We start from the raw sequence: 24,100 nt of genomic DNA, 5'->3' as shown, positions 1-24,100 counted from the left end.
TGTACAAAAGGAGAGCAAGGTGGGGACATGTCACAGGCTCTACACAGGAGTCAATGAATCTGGCAGGACACACAGGAAGGTCGAGGGGGGGCCCAATCCCTGGAGGGTGAACACACAGAGTCGTGACACAGCTTACCACACTGAACGGCAATCTCTGCACCACTGGCATTCTCAGCAGCATTCTGCTGGAGAGGCCAGGGCATCCCATGGGACGCTGGAAGCTCAGCAGCTCACAGCTGCTGGTAGAAAGGCCTGTTAACTGGCCCGAAGTGCAAATGGAAGGTCAGGGGTGCAGCACAATCCCCTGTTCTCTGCTCCCTGCAGGGCTCCTGGCCACCTCACATCATGGACTCCTCTTCCTCCTCAATCTCTCTGTCCACCTCAATGGCTGTGTTCTCGTAGCTGGTAATTCCCCCATATTTCCTCATGTGGACCATCAAGGGCTTGGGGGACTGGCTGCCAGCCAAAGTAGCCACATACATGCCGGTTCTGTTCTCCTCCAGAGACGGGCCCCAGTCCATGGCTGGCCGGCTGGCCTGCTGGATTCTCTGTGGTTGGAATTGGGAGATGAACAGCCGTGTTACAGAACCACCTCCTAGGCATGAGGGCTCAGCAATGGTGACAGATCACCAGGTGAGCTCCTCACACAATGCCCCAGCCAGCAGCCATGCTTTGGTCTAGACTCACTCCACAGCTACTGTCAAGGCACCAAAACCTACATGGTTTGTAACCAGGTGGAGCACCAGACCATCCCTAGCCAACCCATTGGGGGGCGGGGGGGGGGCGCTGTAATCACATGGGGTATCAGACCATCCCTAGCCAACCCATGGGGGGGGGAGATGTTGTAATCACATGGGGTATCAGACCATCCCTAGCCAGCCCATAGGTGGTGCTGTAATCACACGGGGTATCAGACCATCCCTAGGCAGCCCACAGGGGGCGCTGTAATCACCTGGGGTATCAGACCATCCCTAGCCAGCCCATGGGGTGGGGGAGGCTGCTGTAATCACATGGGGTATCAGACCAACCCTAGCCAGCCCATGGCGGGGGGGGGTGCTGTAATCACCTGGGGTATCAGACCATCCCTAGCCAGCCCATGGCGGGGGGGTGCTGTAATCACCTGGGGTATCAGACCATCCCTAGCCAGCCCACAGGGGGCGGTGTAATCACATGGGGTATCAGACCATCCCTAGCCGGCCCACAGGGGGTGCTGTCATCACATGGGGTGTCAGACCATCCCTAGCCAGCCCACAGGGGGTGCTGTAATCACATGGAGGGTATCAGACCCTCCCTAGCCAGCCCACGGGGGGGGGGTGTTGTCATCACATGGGGTATCAGACCATCCCTAGCCAGCACACAGGGGGCGGTGTAATCCCATGGGGTATCAGACCATCCCTAGCCGGCCCACAGGGGGTGCTATAATCGAGTCTGAATGGAGCAACTGAAGCTCTAAAGGAGCTCAACCAGCACTTGGGTGTTTTCAAGGGTTTGCTGCTGCCCGGAGCCCCATTCCCAGCGGCTGGGCCTGTGCTGGCCCTTGGAAAGTCCCCCTGTCTCACTAGTGCCCATGCAGCACAAACCCTCAGCACTGCCATTCCCCGCCCCCATGCTGTCTAACTTGGCCCAGAGCAGGCTGAAATTGCCAGGGAATGCTCATGCCATCTGCACCCACACCCTGCACCACCGCTACCTTGCTGGAGCAGCCCTGGCACCAGGAAACTCCCTGTGCAAAATCAGGTCCCTGGTGTCTGCTGAAATTCCCCAGGGACAGGCCAGTTGCAGAAGAAAAAGGGAACAGTGTCCCTGCATTTAAGCTTCCCTGGTGCAGTGAATGACCCTTAACTGCTGTGTCTCAAAGCCAGTAGGCTCAGGCTCTCCTGCCCGGGGCTCCAGGGTGTTTGGCTTGTGCCATTACTGCATTGCTCACTCCTCATTGGCCCGCGGGGGTAAGGGCACTTTCAGAAGCTGTGGGATCAGCAGCCATAGGGGCTGACTGTCTGCCCCAGTCCTAGAGCTGTGCCCTGAGGAGAGCTCCTTCAACCCTGGACCTGCACTTCACAGTCAGGGAATCACAGAACTGGAAGGAACAGTTAGACAGCTTTAGAACCAGTCCCCTGCCCTCACAGCAGACCCAAGCACCGTCTAGACCATCCCTGCCAGCAGTGTGTCTAACCCGCTCGTAAATCTCTCCAGTGATGGAGATTCCACAACCTTCTTAGACAACTTATTCCAGGGCTTAACCACCCTGCCTGGAGGGATTTCCTAACATCCAACCGAACCTTCCCTTCATGCAGTTTAAGCTCATTGCTTCTTGCCTTGCTCTCAGAGCTCAAGGAGAATATTTTTTCTCCCTCCTCCTTGTAACCATCTACTAGGTAGTAGAAAGCGGTTATCTGTCCCCTTTCAGTTTTCCCTTTTCCATACTAAACAAAACCTAATTTCTCCAATCGTCTCATGGCTCATGTTCTCTAAACTTTTAATCATTTTTGTTGCTGTTTTCTGGACCCTCTCCAATTACTCCACATCCTTCTTGAAAAGTGACACCCGGAACTGGACACTGCACGCCAGTTGGGGCCTAAGAATTACTTCTCATGTTTTGCTTACAATACTGCTGTTAATACATCCTACAATGACGGCTTGTTCCTTTTTTGGTGTACGGGGGACAGGAAGGCTGCCGAAGAAAAGGTAAATGTAGTCCCTGTACTAAACCATCCCTGGTGCAGTGAATGAGTATCCCTGAGCGCCAGAAGACTCAGTCTCGGCTGCCTGGGGGCACAGGGTGTTTGGATTCTGCCATTAACACCCCTGGTTCCAGTCCTACCTTCCTATGATTCTGTGGCTCAGGGAATTCCAGGGTGGGAACAGAGTTTGAGAGAGATGTGTACGGAAATCCCCACCCCTTTGTAGGCTCTAGTCTCTTCCAGCAGAACTGTACCTTCCTGAGATAAAAGCAGCTGATTTTCACTGGTTTAATTGCACAGCACACCCCTAGAACTGCTGGGCATTTCCCTCAGGGAGATGCAAACACACCAAGGGCTCTGTCCTCTGTTGTGCAGCATGAAACAGGCATCCACAGGTTGGCAGCCTACATGCAAAATAGGGGCAAGCTCCAGTTCCTCCACCCTCCTGCCCGCCCCCTCGCTCGTGGGCTGCATTCGGAACCTGTGCGCAGGCCCCCCACTTCCATGTGCGAGCCACAAATAGTGATCTCTCAATCTGTCACCACAGGGCTGGCTGGCTCCTTTCGGGATTGTCATTCCAGTTTTGCAGCTGCAAGAAGCGTGACTTTGTGATGTCCCAGGCAAACCACGAGAGAGCGCCACCCTCCATTGTAAATACACTGGACCATGCTGTCCTGTGCATTGAGGCTCAGGGCTGCTGGCTTCCCAGGTGAAACCTTTGCCCTTGCTGGGGCAGTCATTAAATCCGCCCTGTAAAGGTTAGACAGTACAGGCATACCAGCGCCCTTGACTCCCTGCGGCTGGGCAGAGCTGGAGTGGGACATGGGGGAGATATAACGAGCCCAGCCAAAGCCACAGTGACCCTGGAGACTAGGATTCCTCTAGATAAGGGGTGAATGACAGCTACTGTCCCATCACATCCTGCCGCCTCTTAGAGGGCAGGGCTGCGATAGGACAGCACTGCTACATCACAGCAGGCCCGACAGGAATGTATTCCACCTGACAAGAAGTGAAGACTGAAACCCAAAGAGGCTTTGTACTGTAAAATACTGGGAATGGAAAATACGTGTAATTCAAGCAGTCACTCTCATCTTCTGTTATTGAGGCCATTTCACTCCCGCTGGAGTGTGCACAGGTGCTGGAAGGTTTAGGGCAGGGGGCTGGAGGTGCAGGAGTCGGGGCAGAACTCAGGGCAGGGGGCAGGTGGGGGTGCCGGAGACTCAGAGCAAGGACTGAGGGGAGATGCAGGAGGCTCAGGACTAAGGGGTGGACAAAGGGTGCCAGAGGCTCCAGGCAGGGGGTACTGGATGCCACAGTCTGGGTGAGGGGCTCAGGGCAGGGGTGCTGGAAGCTCGGGGGAGCTGGGGGGTGGGGGGGGTTAGGGGTCTGGAGGTGAGTGGGAGGTACAGGAATCGGGGCTGGGGTAAGAGTGGGGGTGCCTGGTGACTCTGTGTGGGGCACGGCCTCAGGGGAACTAGCAGCAGTGTGAGAGACCCCCTGGCTTCTTCCAGGGTTCACTGGCAACAGTGCACGCCAGGGACGGCACATAACCTGCCTGCTGCCTCTCCTGGCTGCACACGCCTGGTCCCCAGTGCCAGCCTGCGGCTGCACGAGCCCAGCTGGAGGAGCACATCACAAGCTGCGGCCCCCCCGGGTCTGAGCAGAACGCTGGAGCGGCACACCGGGCACACCCTGGCTTTCTCCTCTGCTCTAGACAGGGGGCTGGGCGGCTGACACAGACTTGCTGGGTCCCTGGGGGTGGCTCTGTGTCCCCGGCCAGGGCAGAAGGGACAGGACTAGGGCTAGCCTCCTGCAGCTGCCCTCAGCACTGCCAGGAGGGCGGCGGTGGGGGGGACTCCAGCTGCGATTTAAAGGTAGGGTGACCAGACCTCCCCAGGCCAAACACAGGACAGGGGGATGAGCTAGTGTCCCGGCCAAAGCGGTACAGATGGTCACCTTGGCAGTCAGGCAGCGGCTGCCCTGTGGGAGCTGCCGGGGGTGGGGAGGGGGTGCTCCCTGGCTGCGGAGGGCAGCAGCAGCTCCCAGCTTCCCCAGGCTGTAGAGAGTCAGGAGTCAGGCGGCAGCCACGCTAGTCCAGCTCTGGCTTCCCCGAGCCACAGGGAGCAGGATCCGGGCCAGCTGTGCAAGCGCGCTCCTGGCTCCCCACAGCTCGGGAGCTCTGAGCCAGGTGGCAGCCTCGCCAGTCCGGCTCCAGCTTCCTCCAGTCACGGGGAGCAGGATCCGGGCCAGCTGTGCCGGTGATTCTCCCGGCTCCCCCAGGCGCAGGGAACTGGGAACCTGGCAGAAGCCGTGCTGGTCGGGCTCCGGCTCCAGCTCCCCAGGGCTCAGGGAGGCAGCAAACACGGGGCACTTAGCCCCTTTTGGAAATAAATCGGCTCTGGACCCATTAAACTTGTCAGGCCCTGAGGCCACTTCCCCCTTTGTCCCTCCCACCCCAATGAACAGGCCTGCGTGTGGTACCCCAGTTTGAAAGGATGCTCAGTTCTCAGGTGTCAAACCTGGGAACTGGCTCCCTTCGACCACTGGCTAGAAGGTCTCAAAACAAGCTGGGGGTGGGGGGTATCTTTACCCAGCAAGAACCAAAGAGTGAGACTTCCTGACACAGAAAAACCCTGTCTGACTGTAGGGCTTGCAGTGAGGGGAGGAGATGCCCTGGAAAGGCAGGATCCCCCTCTGCATCCCATCTGCCACTTACCTCCCACAGCGTCCCCTCTTCTCTGAGCACCGCCACCAGCATCCCTGCAGGGATCATCAGGCAGGAGACGAGCCCCATCAGGATGCCCAGCACTTCAGCCCAGTACGGGAAGCGGTAAGTCCCATACTCTGAGGGCTGGTACTTGATTATATTGTACACCAGCAGGGCCTGCAACACAGGGAGAGTCCTTGCTGGGGTGGTGTGACCCAGGATCCCTCTGTGCTAGATGGCAAGGGAGTGACGGGAGTGTCATGGTTCTGGGATCCACAGTCTGATTCACTGAGGGCTATCACATGAACTCTCAAAGGAAAGCCAGGGACATACGTAAGAATGGACACATTGGGTCAGACAAAAGGTCCATGTGGCCTTTCTTCCAACAGTGACCAATGCCAGATGCCCCAGAGAGAGTGAACAGAGCAGGTAACCATTGCATGATCCCTCTCCTGTCACCAAACAGAGGCTAGAGACATCGTTCCCACCCAGCCTGGCTAATGGCCATTGAGGGACTCAACCTCCATGAATTTATCTAGTTTTTTCCTGAACCCTGTTAAAGTCCTGGTCTTCCCAGCCTGCTGTGGCCAGGATTTCCACAGGCCTGGCCTAGGAAGTTAATGGGCAGTGCTATTACATTCAAGAAATCAGAGCTGCAGCCCAGCTGGGCTGGAGAGGTTGCAAAAGGCTTTGGATGAGATAAATGCCCTTAGCGAGGAAGTTACCCGCTAGTATGTTTAGTCTCTAGAAAGCTTTTGCCTCCCATCTCCCTACCCGCTATCACTTGACTCTTGGCACTGTGATAATAAACATAGGGCGTTTGGGGCATTTTTCACTCTCTGCGTGTCTTTGTGCAGAGACATGAAGCCAAGTTCTGAGCTCGACTTGCTGGCTTGCGTGCGGGGCCTCTGGGGATGGCAGACCCAGTGTTTCTAGCAGCGTTCGGTGGGGAAGGGACTGAGGGGCTACAGGGCTGGAGGGCTGGGATGCATCTAATGTTAACCTGCAAGTCCAGCAAGGGTGGCAGAATGGGTGGGTGGCTAACAAGCTGGAGATATCAGGGAACTACTGCCCAGTTAAGCACAACCAGGACTCTCTCATGCTGGCTGCAAGGGGTAACAAGGTGACTCTCAGACCTAGCTGCCCTGCAGATCATCACTGGCTGGCATCCCAAATCCTCTGAGGTTACTTCCACTCAGCCCTGGAGCTTAGTAACCCCCTGCCTCACCCAGGAAGCTGGGCATCGCAGGCGTGGGTGGGAAGGGAAGATAACACAGCTTGGAAGACCATGCCAATGCTAGCGTGAAAGGACTACTCCATTGTGTTGACTGAGTAAGGGAGCCAGGGTCTCGGGAAAGATTTCACCCCAAAGGGACTAATTCAATTGTTGCTGGGATCATGACAATAGGACATGGGCTGAGTGAGGGAAGCTCAGTTACCATCATTGTTGCTGGGGACAGGACCATCCAACAGGCTTTGAAGTACAGCCCTGGTTTGAAGCCCAGCATCATGTGAATATCCCGGCAGAACCGCTTCATGCCTAAAGAAAGGAGGACGAGATGGCATCAGAAATCAGCCAGCCCCTCTTGCGGGCGGGGTCTCCCTGCCAGTCCCTGGGCTGCATGGAGGTACACCCCCCCAACTGGGGCAGCCCAGAGATGGGGCTGTGTCTGCCAGGAGGGCAGGGAGCCAGCAGAACCATGGCTGTGTCGTTTCTCTTCCTGTGTCTGGTGAATTTCTCTGCTCGGTGCTGCAAGAGCGAGGAGGGGCTTGTGTTGAGCTAGCATGCTTGCCTGCCGCCACTGGGGCACAAAGGCACCGTCTGGAACTTGCCTCCAGCCTCATCGACACCTGGGAAGAAGCAGAAGCCTGGAGTTCCCGCATCCCAGCCCCCAGGGTCTAGCACTGGTTATGGCGTTCGTCTACACCAGCTGGAAACAACCCCTCCTGCTCCAACGCAGACACCCAGTGAGTCTATTAGCTTCTTCTCTCCAGGCTCTGGATCCTGCAGCCTTGCTGCCCCACAAGCTTTTGCATGGACCTCTAGGTGTTTCACCATGTGCCCTGCTCAGGAGAGCCGATGGAGGCCGGTTCCTCTTACCGTAGACACGTGTCACCACCAGGCAGGTTGTAATGACCACCGCCATGAGTCCAAACCCAGCACTGTAGTCATCCAGCAGGACTAGCCAGTACATCCCTCCCTGGAGAGAGAGAACGACTAGCAGGCAGACCTCAGGGAAGGCCCCGTTATCCCCAGAGCTGGCCAACAAACTCCCCCCTGTGTTCCCTCGCCTTCTGGGACTTGTATGGGAGGCTGAGTTTCAGGGGCCTGATTTCTCAGGGGAAAGTAACAAAGACACCTGCCGGGGTGTCCAACCTCTCTGCATGCTCGTCAGTGTTCCCTGTAAGCTGGGCACTTGTGCAGCCCCTCGGGGAGAATCACATCACTCAGCTCATGAGCGGAGCTCTCAGAGCCGGCAGTTGTGTGTTTCTACCGCTGGTGCACATCCGCACATGCCTCTGGGCGCATAACAAAATTTATTCTGCACGTGGCTGGAATAACAGAGAGGGAACATTGATGCTCGTCCAGTCAGGAAAGAAGGAATGGCCCGTCGTGCAGCAGGTCAAACACAGCTGGGGTTTGACTCTCACGTATGGAAAATTCAGCACGAATTGTGACTGAACACGGCCTTTACTGACTGGATAAGCTACTCCCTGAGACTGATTCACTCTGCTATCACCCTCTCTGCTCCCACCCATTTGGCTTCCCGAGCCTCTTCCCACTCCATCTTCACAAACGACAGTGGCCTGACAAACATCCCCTGTAACTCCCCCACTAAGGGAGCAACTCCAACGCCCCCTCGAAGCTGGCTCGGACCAGCTGGCCCCTGGGACAGACTGCCTACCTCTGTGGTGAGGAGGAGCCCCATCAGGTACATGGCGATACAGATGATGGCTGAGAAAAAAGCCTTCTTGGGCCGCAGGTAATATGGAAACTCGTCTGTCACCGCAGTAACAATGGTCTCCATGAAGGCAAACTGCACATAAGGCAATAGAGGCTGCCCTAAGCAGGGGTGAGGTGGGAGGACTGTGCTGGGGCAGGGGTGGTACCTGGGTCGGCACGCTGTGTCCTTACCTGGCTGTCCAGCCCCAGGGTCAGCAGCATGAAGAAGAAAAGGAATGACCAGAACGGAGAAAGCGGCAGCATTGTCATGGCCTGGGGGTACACCACAAAAGCCAAGCCAGGACCTGGGGACAGGCAGAGGACGGGTCAGTGAATGTGACTGGGCAGCACTGGGCCTGGGCTGGGACTGGCCACATCGACAGTAGCCTGAATGACTTGCACAAAGGGGCACTCGCCAGGGCGGGGTGGGGAAACAGGTGCCTAATGCCCGGCTGCAAACGCAGAGTCTGGGGGTGCAGTTTAGGCGGGCCTGAAATCAGCATTTAATGGTGGTTATTTCCACGTAATTCTCCCTCCGCCTCCGCCAGTGCAGGCGTTGGGCCCTGGTCCTCTCCCAGATGAAGGGAGCCAGCGCTCCTTCCCTGGCATGGGGCCTAGCTGCTGCCCAAGTGTCAGCTGGTGGGTTAGGAGTGTCAAAAGGGTTCGAAGTTGAGAAAACAACCAGAGTCTGCTCAGGGGCTCTATGGAGGAATCTAGGCTCTGCCGGGACATATTTCTCCTTGGACCCCTGTAGGTCCAGGAGAGCCACACCCAGAACACCACCACGGAATTCAAGGACCTCCAAGAGCAAGTGTCCTGGTGGTGGGATGCCACACAGGAGAGATGACTCTAGAGCTCCTGGGACTTGTGTAGCGCAGTGGGGACCAGGTGTGGCCCAGAGGCCGTGAGTGCAGGAGGAAATGGTGTTCCTTATGGGAGCAGGGGGCTCTGACCCTTGGAGAGATGAAGCTTGAGCATGCAGCTGTGGGCACCAGCCTAGCCCTCCAAACCTAGGCCAGAGCACTGAGGCAATAATCAGCCTGAAAAGTCACTTTCTTGCTCCCCAAGGCTCTTTGCAAAGCCCATGGCTGACTGCAGGCCCAGGAGGAAGCACCGTATGACAGACATCGGCCACACAAGTGTAGCGGTGCAGGAGCCACTGTGATGAGCCCCAGCCGGTGGGGCTGGAACTATTTTAGAGTGCGGGTACAGCTCAGCACCTCCAGCCTATTTGCACCCCTCACCGTCCCAGGCTGGGCTCACATCTAGGGTTGCCAACTTTCCTGGACCAGAAGAACCAAGCACCATGGCAGCAAATGATGTCCATTCCACCCAGTCAGGGAGAGCTGGCAACCACAGCCACAGCTGGAGGCAGCTAGAGAACCCTGGGTTTGTGGCAGGATCTGGAGGGCAGCGCAGCCCTGGGGATGGCAGGCAGCAGAGCTGGTGGGACAGGAGGGTCGTGGGACCCCAAAGGATGGTGAAGCTGGTAGGACCAGCGAGATGCCTGGAAGCCAGCACACAGGCCCTGGTGAAGCCAGCAGTGGGGCTGGCTCTGGGGTGTGGGGCAGCCTGAGGATGCTGCAGCCCTGCTTGCTGCACCTTTCACCCCTTTGAGTGGCCACCTAAACGGTGCCCCCCAGATTTGGAATGCACAGCTAGGCATTAGGTGCCTGTTACCTATTCTGCCCTGCTGAGTGCCCCTTTGCACGAGTAATAAAGGCAGCCGCTTCCCATGCTAAGAGCATGTCCAAGAAACGTCATCTCAGCAAGACCTTGGAGTAACGGACCTGGGTTCTACTGCCTGCTCAGCCCGCGGCTCTCTGCATGGACCCATGTCCTATTTTCCCACCCAGCAGGGAAGGATAATCCCAGCCCCTTTGTAATGTGTTTTGAGATTCGCCCGTGAATGGCCTTTGAAAGTGAAAAGCTATTACAGATTGAACCTCTCTAATCTGGAATTCTCTCATCCAGCAACATCCATAATCTGGCAGGGTTTAGTTCGCCGGAAGACCACTTATCATAGGTATGTCCAAGTATCTTATGGTCCCATAAACTTTGTTTACATCCACCACCCCTGGCTCAGTGTTCTGTGCTGTTATTTAGCTGTAATTTACCCCTAAATGTCTTCTAATAGCCCAGTAAGCAGTGAATGTGCTGGTAATGCTACTTGACAACCTTGACCTCCCAAGGTCCAGCAAATTCTCTTGTCTGGCACGGGTCAGGTCCCGAGGGTGCCAGACAAGAGAGGTTCAGCCTGTATCGTTTTAAACTATTACACCTGAGTCTGATAAATCACTTACAAACCTGTCCCCTCTACTTGCACACCCCAACCTGCACATGCCCCCACACCCTTGCAGGTATTCACACACCCACAAACTGACACTCACACAAGGAAAAGCAGAAGGAATTAGTTTGTTGGTCTGACCTGCTTTGGCCACTTGGTTAACAGGGACGCCCAGCTCCTCCGACATATAGCCCAAGACGGAGAAGATGGCAAACCCGGCCAGGATGCTGGTGATGGCATTGCCCAGGGTAACAATAAAGGTATCCCTGCAGAACAGACAGCAGCTGATCTGAATGCGTTCCCACCACTGCCTGAAGAACCTGCTCTGCTGAGAGGTCTCCTGGTTTCCAGAGAAGTGAGGAGAGGCAGATGCTGACTGACACTGGCACTGAGAAAAGACCCACTTCTGGGGCCCAAGCTGACCAGCTATGAGCTGGGATGGGTTCCCTCGTCAGAGAGAGGGCATTCTCTTTTTTCTTTGCCAAGTTTGGTGCTGAGGACCCAAGTGGGAGCTGGACTTACAGAAAAGCTGGGATTGCAGAGACAACTCTGGGGGCCTTCTCAGGCTGTGCTGGGGTTTCATTACTAATATGGGGGAAAAATCAACGAGGGGGGCAGAAAGTTCAGTGTTCACGCTGGTTCTTAGCTCAGCTCGGCTGTGAAACGCCCTTCTCAGCACCGGACAAGGCAGTGTCTTCCTCAGCTTCTGCCAGGGCAGGAACCTGGTTGGGGAAAGCTGCCCACAGCGTCTCGCTTGTGCCCCTCCTGCCCAGCTACGGAGATGTGGGTTCCATGCATCCCAATCTTCCTACTTTTCTCTCCCCTGCTGCCTTCTCATATCTGCCTTGTCTTGCCTGGGCCGTTCCCTTTAAAGAGGGAACTGGTGCTTAACCTGTGGCACTCCATGATATGCAGCTTCCCTTCCAGGAACAGGGACTGTACCTAATGCTAAAGTCCTGGCTCATTTGAACCACTCTCAGCCCAATTCACCTCCATTTTCTGTAGGAAACCCACCTGTAAATATTCTGATGGAAGGTGTTATACGAGGCAAAGGTGAGCAGGCCCCCGAAGCCCACCCCGAGGGAGTAGAAAATCTGCAGAGCTGCCTCAATCCACACCTGGGAAGGAGACACCAGCAAGAAGAGGTCACTGCACTGAAAGGAGTGCAAATCTCAGCTCCCCTCAGGAGAGCACTTTTCAGGACGGGATTATTCCTGCTCCAGACAGTGGTGCTGCCTTGTAATGAGTCCCCCTCCTTGCTACGTCTGCACCTCCCGTGCCAATTCCATCCTACGCCCCTCACTGAGGTACAGTGAATGCATCTCCAATAGCCCTTTGTTCCTGGGCACCCTTCCAAGAGGGCTACAAATGCTCCAAGGGGTTCCAGCCCTGACCTGGTTGAACCACCCTCAGAAGGAGTTTGGAGTCCATGCTTGGCTCTGTCCACTTGCTCAGAAATGGAAGCGCCCATCTGATTACCCCAGCCTGTTCCACCAATGGGCCATCACCCTAAGTGTAGGGAAAGGGAATTGGTCCAGGGGCTTCTCCACAGCCTCCAACCCAAAAGTGAATGGTGGAGAAGAACCACGTGTGGCCTCTTTGTGCATGCAGGCAGGGGCTTCTCTTAAGTGCAGCCTGTTGTGGGCTTTTAAGTGATATGTTTGCCCTACTTTACGCTTCTCTGTGAGCTCCTGGTTGCAGGTCTCAGGGCAGGAAGGATTTCCTTGGTTTTCTTTCCTACTGTCAAAGACAAAATGATTCTGCCTGGGATTTTTTTCCATGCCAGTCAGCTGACAGGAGTATTTTTTAGAACCACTACTAACTAGCGCGAGATTCTGTGCCATCAAATGTCCTTTTCTTTTCTGCACGTCAAATCTGGAGATTTCTCTGCTTCTCAGATTTGCTTCATTTGTTGGCATCACTTGAAAGCAACAGCCAAAAGGCCTGACCCAAGTAACTCAAACCGCGCTGTCTATTAAAAGTGCCCTGACCCCTACCTCCACTCACCTTGGAAGACAGCAAGTGATCGAATTGGGGGGTGAGGTAGAACTTGATTCCTTTCCAGGCCCCCTCCAGTGTCACTCCCCGAATGAGCAGCATGATCAGGATGAAGTAAGGGAATGTGGCCGTGAAATACACAACCTGTAGGAAGAGCAGATGGATCCGAGTTGGAGCTTCAGCAAGACCTGTTCTTCCTGCACTTAGGGATCTTTGCACAAGCCCTTCAGAAGAGGGGTACCCTTCGGGGAGCCCCTCTGTCCAACTAAAAACCTGCTTTATCTTGCACCTTGCTGCAGTGTGAGTTTATGATCTGGGCAACAGTGCTGAATGCTGTGCTGTATCCATGCAATGTGCTGTAGCCCCAGGCCATGCTAATTCCATCTGAAACAGGGATGTGTCATTAAATACATTCTGGCTCTGAAGCCTGGGCAGGCATTTGGTGATTGGCAAACTAGCACCCTCTCCCATTTGTGCCTGTTGATAGCCATTGAATTTAGCAAGAGAGCTGGTTCTTCTAATTGATATTTCCAAGAGCAATACATGTACACCCACGCATGCACAAGCGCTGGAGATCACTGAAAATGAACACTTAACCCTGCCAGGCTCATGCTGGTGAAGCAAAGGCCTGGGGGCTGCAGGAAAGCAAGTCCTGGTCTTACCTTGCCGGAGGATTTGACACCCTTGAGGATACAGAGATACACAATGACCCAGGCAAGCAGCAGGCACAGGCATAGATTCCAGCGGATTCGCCCAGGATCCCCGATCCCAGAGCTCCCTTGGATATGCAGGACATAACGACTAGGGCAAAAGGAGACCCATTAGCAAACAGGCAGGGCCCTCCCTTCAGCCATGTATCTGCGGCCAGATCTCCTTACTGAGATCCCACACTTTATGCTGCAGCAACACAGAACCTGGATCCAACCTTGACTCTGCCAACAAAAATGGTACTGAAAAATCCCTCTGCATAAGGACACTCAGGGGTCTGACTCCTCTTTGAGGGGCTTTTAAGTGAATTCCCGACCACCCTAAGGAACTGAGAGGTCACCAGGGAAAGGCAGGGATTCTGGCTCATTGTCTCAACCCACACAAAGGCACGGCCTTGAAGAAGATCCATGTTCCATTCTCACCAGGCTGTGTAAACTGACCCTATTGCTGGGTCACATGATCATTCCACACCGCTGGAGACCCCAAGAGGGCCCGAGAAGCACAGATGCTCTTGAGCTAGAAACCGAGGAGATCACTCCCACACCTGCCCTCCGCCAGACTGGGCACCTGGGCTATCATGAATTTTCTATGCCATGGTTGCTGGACTCTCACCTGCTACCGAGTGCCCTGTGCCTGGAAGTGTGGAACCAGCACAGTGCAAAATGCTGCTGAGGGGTTTCATACAGCCACAAAAGCTGTTCAGATTCCAGCCTTAAAGAGTCAGAGAGATGCACGAAGGGAATGACTGCATTTAAAATAGACAGTGGCATCATCACTAATTGACAGCGGGGCTGACAGCCACCATGGCCCTGGGGGCAAAGCGGCAGGATGGGGGGGCAGTTCCACACCATTGGAGAGGGCGGGGCCAAGGGCAGACAGGGTGGGGCCTAGGGCAGCCAGTCCTCTGGCCCCTCCCTTCCCATCAGCGCGGCCATGACACTTCAAAGGGGCCTGGAGATGTAGCCAAAGTAGCAGCGGTGGCAGCTGGAGCTCCAGGCCCCTTTGCAAATCCTGTCCTGGGTGCAACTACCCCTTTTGCCCCCCCACGCCTGCGGACCTGCTAATGGCCACCTGCTAGTCACGCCCCTCATCTGAGGGGATGGTCAGTGACACTTTACCCTCTGCAAGTGGCAAATCTCCCCTGACCATGCAGCAGCCTGTTCGACCAGCCAGCAGCACAACCAGGCTTGGAGCCTGTACACGCCTAACAAAGTACAATTACGTACAGCCAGGCTCCGACTCGCCCCTAACACATGCCCCCCGCACCTGAGCCCCGGCTTCCTGTACGTGTGAGTGAACAGCAAAGTGCCAGACAGGGCAGCCAGCCACGAGACCGCGCCATGATCCTAGCTGGGGCACTACCAGTGCAGTGCCAGAAGCCAGGCTGTGCCCACATGCTGGTAACAACAGCCCCGCAGCTCACTATGCACTCAGCGAGGGTAGACGCTCGTCCGGCCACAGCGTGTGTGGGGTAGCCCCATGCCATGGCTCCTGCCCCAGCCTCCTTCCCGCCCCCTTCCCCTCCACCCTGCCCTGTCCCTGTCTCTGGCTAACCTCCTTACCTCCAGTACTCCTCGCTAGGGCTGACAGTGTTACTGAGGTTGAATGGGACGGCAGCATTGGCTGCCTTGATGACGTGGTGATCCAGGCAGAGCTCGGAGTTCCACCAGTTGCCGCAGTGCTGCCAGGGCAAGTTGTTGGTCAGGGACGCGAAGAGGTAGAAGAGAACATAAGCAATGATCATGTTATAGTAAATGGCCACCAGAGAGACAATCAGGATCGTGCCCATCCCGACACCTAAGGGAGGGGAGATGTAAACACAGCTCAGTGCGACGGCAGAGACACCACGGCCAGTCGTCGCTCTCCAGTGCTGCTTAGCAGCTGTGGTGTGGCCACTGGCGTCCCAGGGGGCCCAGCCCATGGTACCAATGGACCAGCTGTTGGGAAGCTAAAATGAACCCTAAACCACAGCTGCTAGGCCAGACAATGCCTGAAGGCGCAATCCCCCACCATAGGGGCGCTACCGCATGAGAACATCAAGGAGCGTTTAATGGGCTCATTGCTTTCGTGGCATTTCCAGGCTCTGGCTAGTGCAGGGAACTCTGCTCCAGCTTCATCGGAGCCACTGCTCCTGAGACAGCTGTGAGAGTCCCACTCGTCGGAGCAGGAATCTGACAGGTCTGTGCCAAGGAGAAGCAGGGCCTGCAGAAGAGAGGACTATTCTCGGTTCCTGTAGACAAGGGTCAGTCAGAGAAACACTTCTAGCAGAACTCATTTTTTAACACTTATCAGTGGATGGAGATCTTGCATTAGCTGAAAGAAATACAGGTTGAACCTCTCTAGTCCAGAACTTTCTGGTCCAGCAACATCCATCATCTGGCATGAGTTTAGTTAGCCGGATGTCCACTTCTCATGGGCGTGGCCAAGTTTCTCATGGTCCAAAAAAGTTTGTTTCCAGCCACCAGTCCTGGCTATCAGTGTTCTGTGCTGTTTTTTAGCTGTAATTTACCCCTAAATGTCTTCTAAGGGCCTGGTAAGCAGTGGATGTGCTGATAATGCTTCTAGACCATACTAACCCCCCATGATTTGGTAAATTCTCTTGTTTGGAATTAGTCAGGTCCCAAAGGTGCTGGACTAGAGATGTTCAACCTGTAGCATATATGCACATACAGACTTGATACAAACATTAACTATTTTTATTTCTTAAATGTGTTTCACCTTGCATGGCTTTACAGTCACTTTTCTCTTTTAAAGTGAAACTTTCAGAAATGTGTTTACCTTATGGCCCAGTCCCTGTCTACACAGATTATTGTAAATTGGTTTGTTTGCAAAAAGAATGCTGGCATCTGGCATAAGCTGTTCACATTTATTTTTAATTTTGCTGATGGAAGGACGTTGAGCATTTGGCTGTTGCTAGCGTCTTTTCCATTAGTTATTGTACAGGGTATGGGGGTCAAACTTTCCATGAAGTCGCGACATAGTGTCATCTCAAGCTGTTAACACCCAGATGAGGCCAGGTCAGCGTTCTCAAATGGGATTTTCTGTTCTATACATTTGCTACGCAACTGGCCCAAATTTATAGCCTCTGGATTAGGCAAACAGTGAATATTTTTTACATGATGAAAAAGGCAGTCTTGTAGCACTTTAGAGACAAACAAAATAATTTATTAGGTGATGAGCTTTCATGGGGCAGACCCACTTCTTCAGATCTGTGGCTATTTTTTATATTGCTGGCTTAAGAAGGACTTTTCTCCAAATCATAGGATCTGAGGGCTGGAAGGGACCTCAGGAGGTCATCTAGTCCAGCCCCCTGCTTCAAGCAGGATCAACCCCAACTAAGTCATCCCAGCCAGGACCTTGTAAGCCAGGATTTAAAAGCCTCTAGGGATGGAGAATCCACCAGGTCTCTAGGCAACGCATTCCAGTGCTTCACTACCCTCCTGGTGAAGTAGTTTTTCCTAATAGCCAACCTACTCCTCTCCTTCTGTAACTTCAGATGATTACTCCTTGTTTGGCTATCTGACACCACTGAGAACAATTTCTCTCAATCCTCTTTAGAGCTCCCCTTCAGGAAGTTGAAGGCTGCTATTACATCACCCCTCAGTCTTGTCTTCTGTAAACTAAACAAGCCCAAATCCCTCAGCCTCTCCTCATAGGTCATGTGCTCCAGCCCCTTAATCATTTTTGTTGTCCTCTGCTGAACCTGCTCCAGCACCTCCACATCCTTTTTATACGGGGGGGGGGGTCCCAAAAGGAGACACAATATTCCAGATGTGACCTCACCAGTGTCGAGCAGAAGGCAACAACCACTTTTCTAGATCTGCTCAAAATGCTCCTCCTAATGCACCCTAATATGCCATTAGACTTTTTGGCTACAAGGGTGCTCTATTTACTCATATCCAGCCTTTCATCCACCATAACCCCTAGGTCCCTTTCCTCTGTACTGCTGCTTAGCCAGTCAGTCCCCAGCCTAAACAATGCTTGGGATTCTTCCATCTCAAGTGCAGGACTCTAAGCTTCTCCTTGTTGAACGGCATCAGATCTCTTTTGGCCCAGTCCTCCAATTTATCCAGGTCCTTCTGGATCCTATCTCTACCCTCCAATGTGTCTACCTCTCCCCCTAGCTTTGTGTTGTCCACAGACTCGCTGAGGGTGCAATCCAGTCCCTGATTCAGGTCATTAATAAAGATGTTGAACAACACTGGCCCCAGACCTAGCCTTGCGGCACTCTGCTTGAAATCAACACTAGCCAATCATGACCTAACTCAAACCTGATTGGACCCAGTTGCATGGCCATGCAAGAATTGAAGCTGAAGGAAGAAACTGTCTCCCAGGCTGGGGTTCAGTTATTAAAATAATTTGGCTTCAGTGGAGAACTATTTAAAGAGCTCCAAGTTATAGATTCAATTGACTTTGGTGAAACTTGTTAGCAGGGCTTTATAACCAAATGAATGGCCAACTCCTTAGATGTTGCCTTAGAATTTATGAGTGTTGATTATGTGTTGCACTAATCAGATGATTTAACTAAATGATGATTTAGTGTCAATCCAATATTGAAACCAGTCTGGTGCATTGACTTTGGTTTGATGGCTGCATTGCTTTATTCTGTAGTTTAATATGCGCAACAACAGCTTGGCTTTGGTGATCTGTCATCTTGATATTTATTTCTGTTAAACAGCTGTAATAACATCTATCAAATTGGACAGCGAGTCACATTTTTTTCTGCAAGTCACAGGGGTCCAGAGCCCTGGAGAACCTGGATGGATAGACACCAGCTTGTCAATCTAAAAGCTTGCTGAGCTCTCCAATTAGCCTGTAGTTCTCACAGCTGCCTTGAAGATCATAGGATGGCAGTGCAACAGGACCACTGATGTGGGAGGAAAGGCAAAGCTGTCCTGGGTCCCAGAGATTTAAAAGGGCCCTGGGATCTGTACTGCTGCTCCTGTTACACAGCCCCAGACCCTTTAAATTGCCACTGGAGCCCAAGCAGAGCTGAGGGTTGGCTGCTCCTAGCTGTGCCCCTCCTGCTCGAGGCTTCACCCCTTCCAGGAGCACAGCCAAGGCCCCCCCCACTCATTGCTCAGGGACTGGCAATATCTGTCACCAGCCCTGAGATGCTAACACATCTCCCCACCAGCTGATTCACCTCTCTGCTGCGAGGGCAGGAAGGAGGGAAGGGCAGGACTGGGGTTGGTCACACACCTTTAAAGAGTGGGCTTATCTTCCAGACAGCAAGGGGCCCCAGGCTGGAGAACTGGCCTAGCGAGAGCTCCATGAAGAAGATGGGGATACCACATATTGCCAGCATGATGAAATAAGGAACAAGGAAGGCTCCTGAAGGAGACAAAACAGGCAGAGAGGGTGAGATGGGTGTGAAGACAGGAGATTCATGGAACTAGACAAGCATCTTGGAGCTCCAGGAGTCAAAATCTGGAATATGGTCAGGCCCCCAGGTTAGCACCTTGATGGGGTGAAAAGTCCCAGGGGCATTTCAATGAGCAATCACAGCCTTAATTTTACATCTCTTCTGCAGAGATGGCACCTCCAACAGCAAGGTGTCCCTTAGCATCCTGTTTTTGTGCTAGCTGGATACTGACGCCTTGGTAGCACGCCGCCAGCTGAATCTTAACCACCTAGTGCAGCAGCCAGGGAATTTATTAGAGGCACCTAGGAACAGCTCTGACTCTGTGCAGCTTTGAGAATCTGGGGCAACGAGAGCTAGGCAAACAATGCCTCAAAACCGGTTTCTTTCCTCTCCTTGACTTCTCTGCAAACAGCCTGTCAAATCCTCCAGTTTATTTACTATTCTAGATTATTAGCAACTCTCTCTCTGGACTAATTCTTCAGCTCTGCCAAAGCCCGACTGTGAAGATTTGTGGTGTAGTGCAGGATGGCCACAGCATGATGTGTCCTTCCCAGAATGGGTGAGACATGTGACCAGACTAAAGCTTGAATGTCAGGAGTCAAGTTGGCAATTAACTGTTGGTTAGTTGTTGCCTAGTGAAGCGTGTGTGACCCCTGAGGTTTCACCCCTACTCCTGCTGAGGTAGCCTATTTAGTGGGAAATTCGCAGGGAGAGTGATTCCACAAAGGGCAGAACTAGACGAAGCAAATGTGTTCTGTAAGTGGGCTGAATATTCTTGGGAAATGGCTGCAGGATCTGCAGTGGTCTGGATGGGACCAACACCAAGGCTTGGTCTACGCTTGGGGAAAAGATCGATGTGAGATAAGTGCTGTAAATCAAACCTTGGACAATCGACTGCCAAGGTTTCAATCTTCTGCTAAGTATAGATGTGCTCCAAGTCACGGTAGCAGGAAAATTGGTGCCAAAGACTGAGAGGGCCTTAGAGGCTTTAAGGGCCCATCTCTACTTCCCAGAAGATCGACGTGCTGGTGGTCAATCTTCCAAGGCTTGACTTAGTGAACTGTGTGGGACCTCCCTAACGCCAACTGTCCTGGCGCTGCCCTAGGCCCCAGTGTTCCTCACAGTCATGAGGAGTAAGGGAAGCCAAAGGGAAAATTTCTCCCGTCACCCTCCCACTCTGGGGACGGTGGCAAAAATCAGCTTCAGGTACGTCAACGCCAGCGACACAATTCTCATAGCTGGAGCCAGGCATTGAACACGGACTTTTTTCCCCCTAATGTAGGCCTGGCCTCCAGCTCTCAAAGCCCCAGTTCACGTTCCCAGGTTAAGGTCTTTGAATAGCCGGTGCTACAGAGTCACTCCAAAGGCTTCCCACTGGTTATCCTCCCAGGGCATGATGACATGAAGTCATCCTCCGTCCGTAGTAAGCCACTCCTGGACTGAGACGCAAGCCTCACAGATGTAGACTAGTCCACTAAATCCTAGGCTGTCTCTTCTGGACAACTGAAGAGAGCCCAAGCAAGATCCTCTGAGAAGGATGAGAAAAAAGGTCATGAGTGAAGCTTTATTCTGCCATGAATCCCTCTCACCCAGGGGATCAACGAGGCACAAATGAGCCCATTAAAGGGGGAATGACTGAGCACCTACCTCCCCCATTGGTGTAAGCTCTGTATGGAAATCTCCACACATTCCCCAGCCCCACACAGTAGCCAATACAGGAGAGAAGGAAATCCAGCTTCCCCGTCCAGTTCCCTCTGTCCGCTGGGTATTCCAGCTCCAGGTCTCCATCTCCTTGGTCGCTGGGGCTCATCAGCAGGTCCGGAATTATGGGCTGGCAGAGAAAGAGAAATAGGTAAGAGGGTCAGGGAGTCGGAGAGAGGTGGGCCAGGGCAGAAGGAGAAAGAGAGAAGGAATAAGCAATGGGAGGTGAAAGTGTGGGCCCCAGACGTGACGGGCGAGAGGATGAAATGAGGGAAGAATGACAGAAAGGCAAAAAGAGTTTGCTATGGAAACAGAGAAAGTTGAAAGAAACAGGGTAAGAATCCATGCTCTGGGAAAACAAAGCCTGGGCCACAAGGGTTCTCCTTGGCTGACCAGAAACCATCTCCTGAGCACGTGGGCACCAGATGCATCTAATTTTTGGTGGTGCTCAGAATGGCTTCAAGCAGAGCCATCCCATCCATCGATGGACTGGGGGAGCTGCCCTGGGCCCCACACTTTGCGGGGGCCCTGCGTTTTGGGGGAACATGGAGTCTAGGGCTGCTTGCAGGGCTAACAGGGGGACTGGCACTGGCAGAGTGAACAACTTGGTCCCAGCCTGCCCCACCCACATGCCACGCCTTTCTCCAAGCTTCTGCCCCAGCTCTGCCTCTTCCTACCTCTGCTCCACCCCCTTCCCTCGTATTTCTGGCAAACTGAGCGCTTGGGCAGCCACCTGAGAGAGAGAGTCTAATGCTGCCCAGCTGATCAGCAGTGTGCCCCAGCACCCACAGCCAGCAGCCCTGGTGGTGCACAACTACACACACCTTGGTGCACATAACAAAATTTATTCCACACATGGACTGGAAAAAAATTAGAGGGAGCCCTGCTTCTCATCCCCACGCCACCTCTTCCCACAAGCACCTGCCCCGGCCTGGCTCTGCTCTTCCTCCTGCCCACCCCGTCCCCACCACATTCTGCTCTGTACCCCAAGTTCCTGCCCTGCCTTTTTCCATGTTCTGCACCTCCCCTGCATGAGGCCAGGAGCTGGAAGGGCAGGACGGAGCAGACCACCAGGTCCTCCCCCTCCACTAGCCCTCCAGTCTGCCCTGCAGGGCCCCACACACCATATACCTCCCAGCCAGAGATGCTGAGGCTGTCAAGCCCGAAGGGACATTGATGAACAGCTGGTCTGACCGCCTGCTCAGCACAGGCCAGAGCATGTAGGGCCCGGCATGAGGAACATGATCTCTGCATTGTCACAGACTGTGACATACCCACAGAGCCTGTGCTGGTGAAAGCTGGGTCTGCCCCTGCTTATACTGCCTTGCTGGGTAGGCCGCTCCATGCTAAAACCGCTGTCTGATTTCTCATGCTCTTCGCATTCCGTTGGCTGGCAGCACAGTGATCCAGTGCTAACCACATGCCTGGCGCAAGATCCCTGCCATGCTCAGTGCATCTGACCTGCAGAGCGTCTGCCGTGACCCCAGGGCGGGATATTAACCCATTCCTTTCCTCTGCGATCTCCAAGCTCTGCCGCCACTGAAGAGGGTTGTGGAGCAAATCTTAAAAGAACTTGATTCGGAGACGCCCCCAAATGTCTGGCTGCTTAGTTGGAGCTTGGGCTCTTTGATCGGAAAGTCTGGCTGGATGGCCGGCTTTGCCATGAAATAGCTAACTAACCCTTCCTAGTGAGATACGCTTTTCATAGTCAAAAAGCTAGCAGAGCCTTCCATTAGCTGGAGGGCTTGGCTAGCATCCTGAACGCCAATCTGTTTCATTTGCAGACCATTAAAAATTAAAACCAAGGGGCCCATGCCACTGGAAATCTTACACATAGTCTGTGGCTCCCCAGAGGGCTGAAAACCACTGAGCTAGAAGATAAAGGCTTGTGCTTACTCTAGCTCAAGTCATGCAAGCAAATGACCCAGCCTCGCTGGCAAGCCGTTGCCCAAGGAGGTCCCAGTGCTGGTCTGTCCCCCAGCAAGGGCCCTCTGCCACCCACAAACATCACGGCCCAGATGTCACAGGGCCAAAGGCCAAGTGACAGACCGAGGGGCTCTCGGCCTCTGCCGAGGAGCACCTTGAGTGTTCAGGCCCACCACTTCCAGCGTGTCTCACGGTCTAAACCGTGCAGTGATGGCGACGCGCCAGTGGAGTCAAATAAGGTGACAGGAGTCCACAGAGAGCCTCACCTCACTGGCCCATAGACCACCTATGGCTCATGTCCTCCGAGTTCTCGCCCCAGCAAAATTTGTACTCGTCTCGTATCCAAGAAAACCCCATTTGCATTTGGGAAACCCCTTATAAACAGCCATCAAACAGGGAAACCTGGGCGGAGGGTAGACCCTGCTGGGTGGGGCGGTTTCTGCACAGCTGTGAGATGGCAGAGGACTTGGCTGAAGGTGTAGCAGCCATTTGGGTCTGCACCCCAGAAAAACAGAGCTGCAAATAAAAGACGGCTGCAAAGCATAGTGCTGGCCATGCCCCACCCTTGGCCAAACCCATGTGGCACCCAGACAGCAGCCCTCCCAGCAGGTGAAGAGCTGTGAAGCTCCCCCAGCCCCACCTCCCCTTCCATTTCTCTCCCCCTCTTGCAGCTGCCCTTTCCTCTAGCGCAGTGGCTGAGCTGCAGCCGCAAAGTTCCTATGGCTCAGTTTCCATGGAGACGAGGAGTTGTTCAAATGGCGAAAGCGTGTGTGATGTAGACAACCTGATCATTCAACATGGACCCGTCTGGTACGTTGTGTGTGTTTGCCCAGATGGTGACATGCCTACATGCCTCACGCCTGCCTGTTGGGGCCATACTTACACACTTGCATACATCAAACACACACCTCTAGACTTGCATGCATTGTACACCCGTGTGCGCCTGCACACACACACACACACACACACACACACACACACGTCTCCATCCCCAGCCACAAACAAATATGCCCAGGTACAACCATTGCCTTCTGATAAACTTGCAAAAGAATATAAACCTAACAAAAAGAAGCAGCACTTTGAAGAAAACTCTCCCAAGATTGAAAAAAATTCAGTCTGAAGAATCTGGGGCGAGACCAAAATAGCAGGCACCATTAAAAGCCTACTGGCACCCACAGGATGCCCCTGTAACAATACCAAAGCTAAATGAATACCTCTGGAAATCCAAAGCTGTCGCACAGCTTTGTTAATACATCAGATGAGTGGTTTCATCACAGCACGGACTGCATCGAGGAAGGCTTTCTGAAGCTTCCAGAGGTATGGGCGCACAGTCTAATTGCCCCAACGCACACAAGCAGAGGTGACTTTTACTCCCAGAGGCACCCATGTTGGCAGTAACACCAGCAAATTATTCTATAACCTCCTTAAGGAAAGACTTGACCACTAACAGTGTCAGCCAGGATGGCTAAGCTGGTTTCCCCGTTAAGAACAAACCCCCTGCCCTCCTCCAAGCACGCCCTCACCCCGCAGAAAGCACATTCTCCAATGTGCAGACTAGTTACAAGACATCCACCAGCTGTGCAGCAATACACGACCTCGTTACATTCGTTTTCAGATGTAATGCACATAAGCAACACAAGAGTCAAGCAAAAAAAGGCAGCACAACACAGCTGTCCCCTCAGCCCTGCCTTCTCGATCACAAATGATCTTGGACGTCCCACCAAACACTCACCAGCAGGCAGGTGATCCATAGGCATCTCTGGAAGACCGTCGCCAGAGGCAT

The 24,100-nt window shown here is 53.7% G+C and overlaps 1 protein-coding gene across 1 annotated transcript; it reads right to left on the bottom strand.

The window, feature by feature from the left end:
* Positions 1–338: 338 nt before the first annotated feature.
* SLC6A7 (solute carrier family 6 member 7) lies at positions 339–24,100 on the bottom strand. The gene is made up of 14 exons (XM_075010100.1): positions 24,050–24,100; positions 20,338–20,521; positions 18,528–18,659; positions 14,888–15,122; positions 13,280–13,418; positions 12,627–12,761; positions 11,634–11,737; positions 10,761–10,885; positions 8,525–8,637; positions 8,295–8,426; positions 7,490–7,589; positions 6,828–6,928; positions 5,398–5,565; positions 339–548 (listed from the first exon to the last, which is right to left on the bottom strand). Exons 1-14 carry the CDS (start codon positions 24,098–24,100, stop codon positions 339–341), a joined length of 1,929 nt encoding a protein of 642 aa, XP_074866201.1.

The sequence above is a fragment of the Carettochelys insculpta genome, chromosome 15 (assembly GCF_033958435.1).
Source record: "Carettochelys insculpta isolate YL-2023 chromosome 15, ASM3395843v1, whole genome shotgun sequence".
Classification (NCBI taxonomy): domain Eukaryota; kingdom Metazoa; phylum Chordata; order Testudines; family Carettochelyidae; genus Carettochelys; species Carettochelys insculpta.
Note: the sequence above shows the minus strand (reverse complement) of the source record. Positions and strands in the feature narration are given on the sequence as shown.

What these genes read in the sequence shown, in the direction of transcription:
- SLC6A7 (XM_075010100.1), bottom strand. Translation starts at nt 24,100, where the DNA reads ATGCCTCTGGCGACGGTCTTCCAGAGATGCCTATGGATCACCTGCCTG. An exon ending in TAACCAAGTGGCCAAAGCAG is followed by an intron (nt 8,638 to 10,760) that starts GTCAGACCAACA and finishes GCCTGTCCCCAG; the next exon opens with GTCCTGGCTTGGCTTTTGTG. An exon ending in TGTCCCCAGCAACAATGATG is followed by an intron (nt 5,566 to 6,827) that starts GTAACTGAGCTT and finishes CCTGTGTTGCAG; the next exon opens with GCCCTGCTGGTGTACAATAT.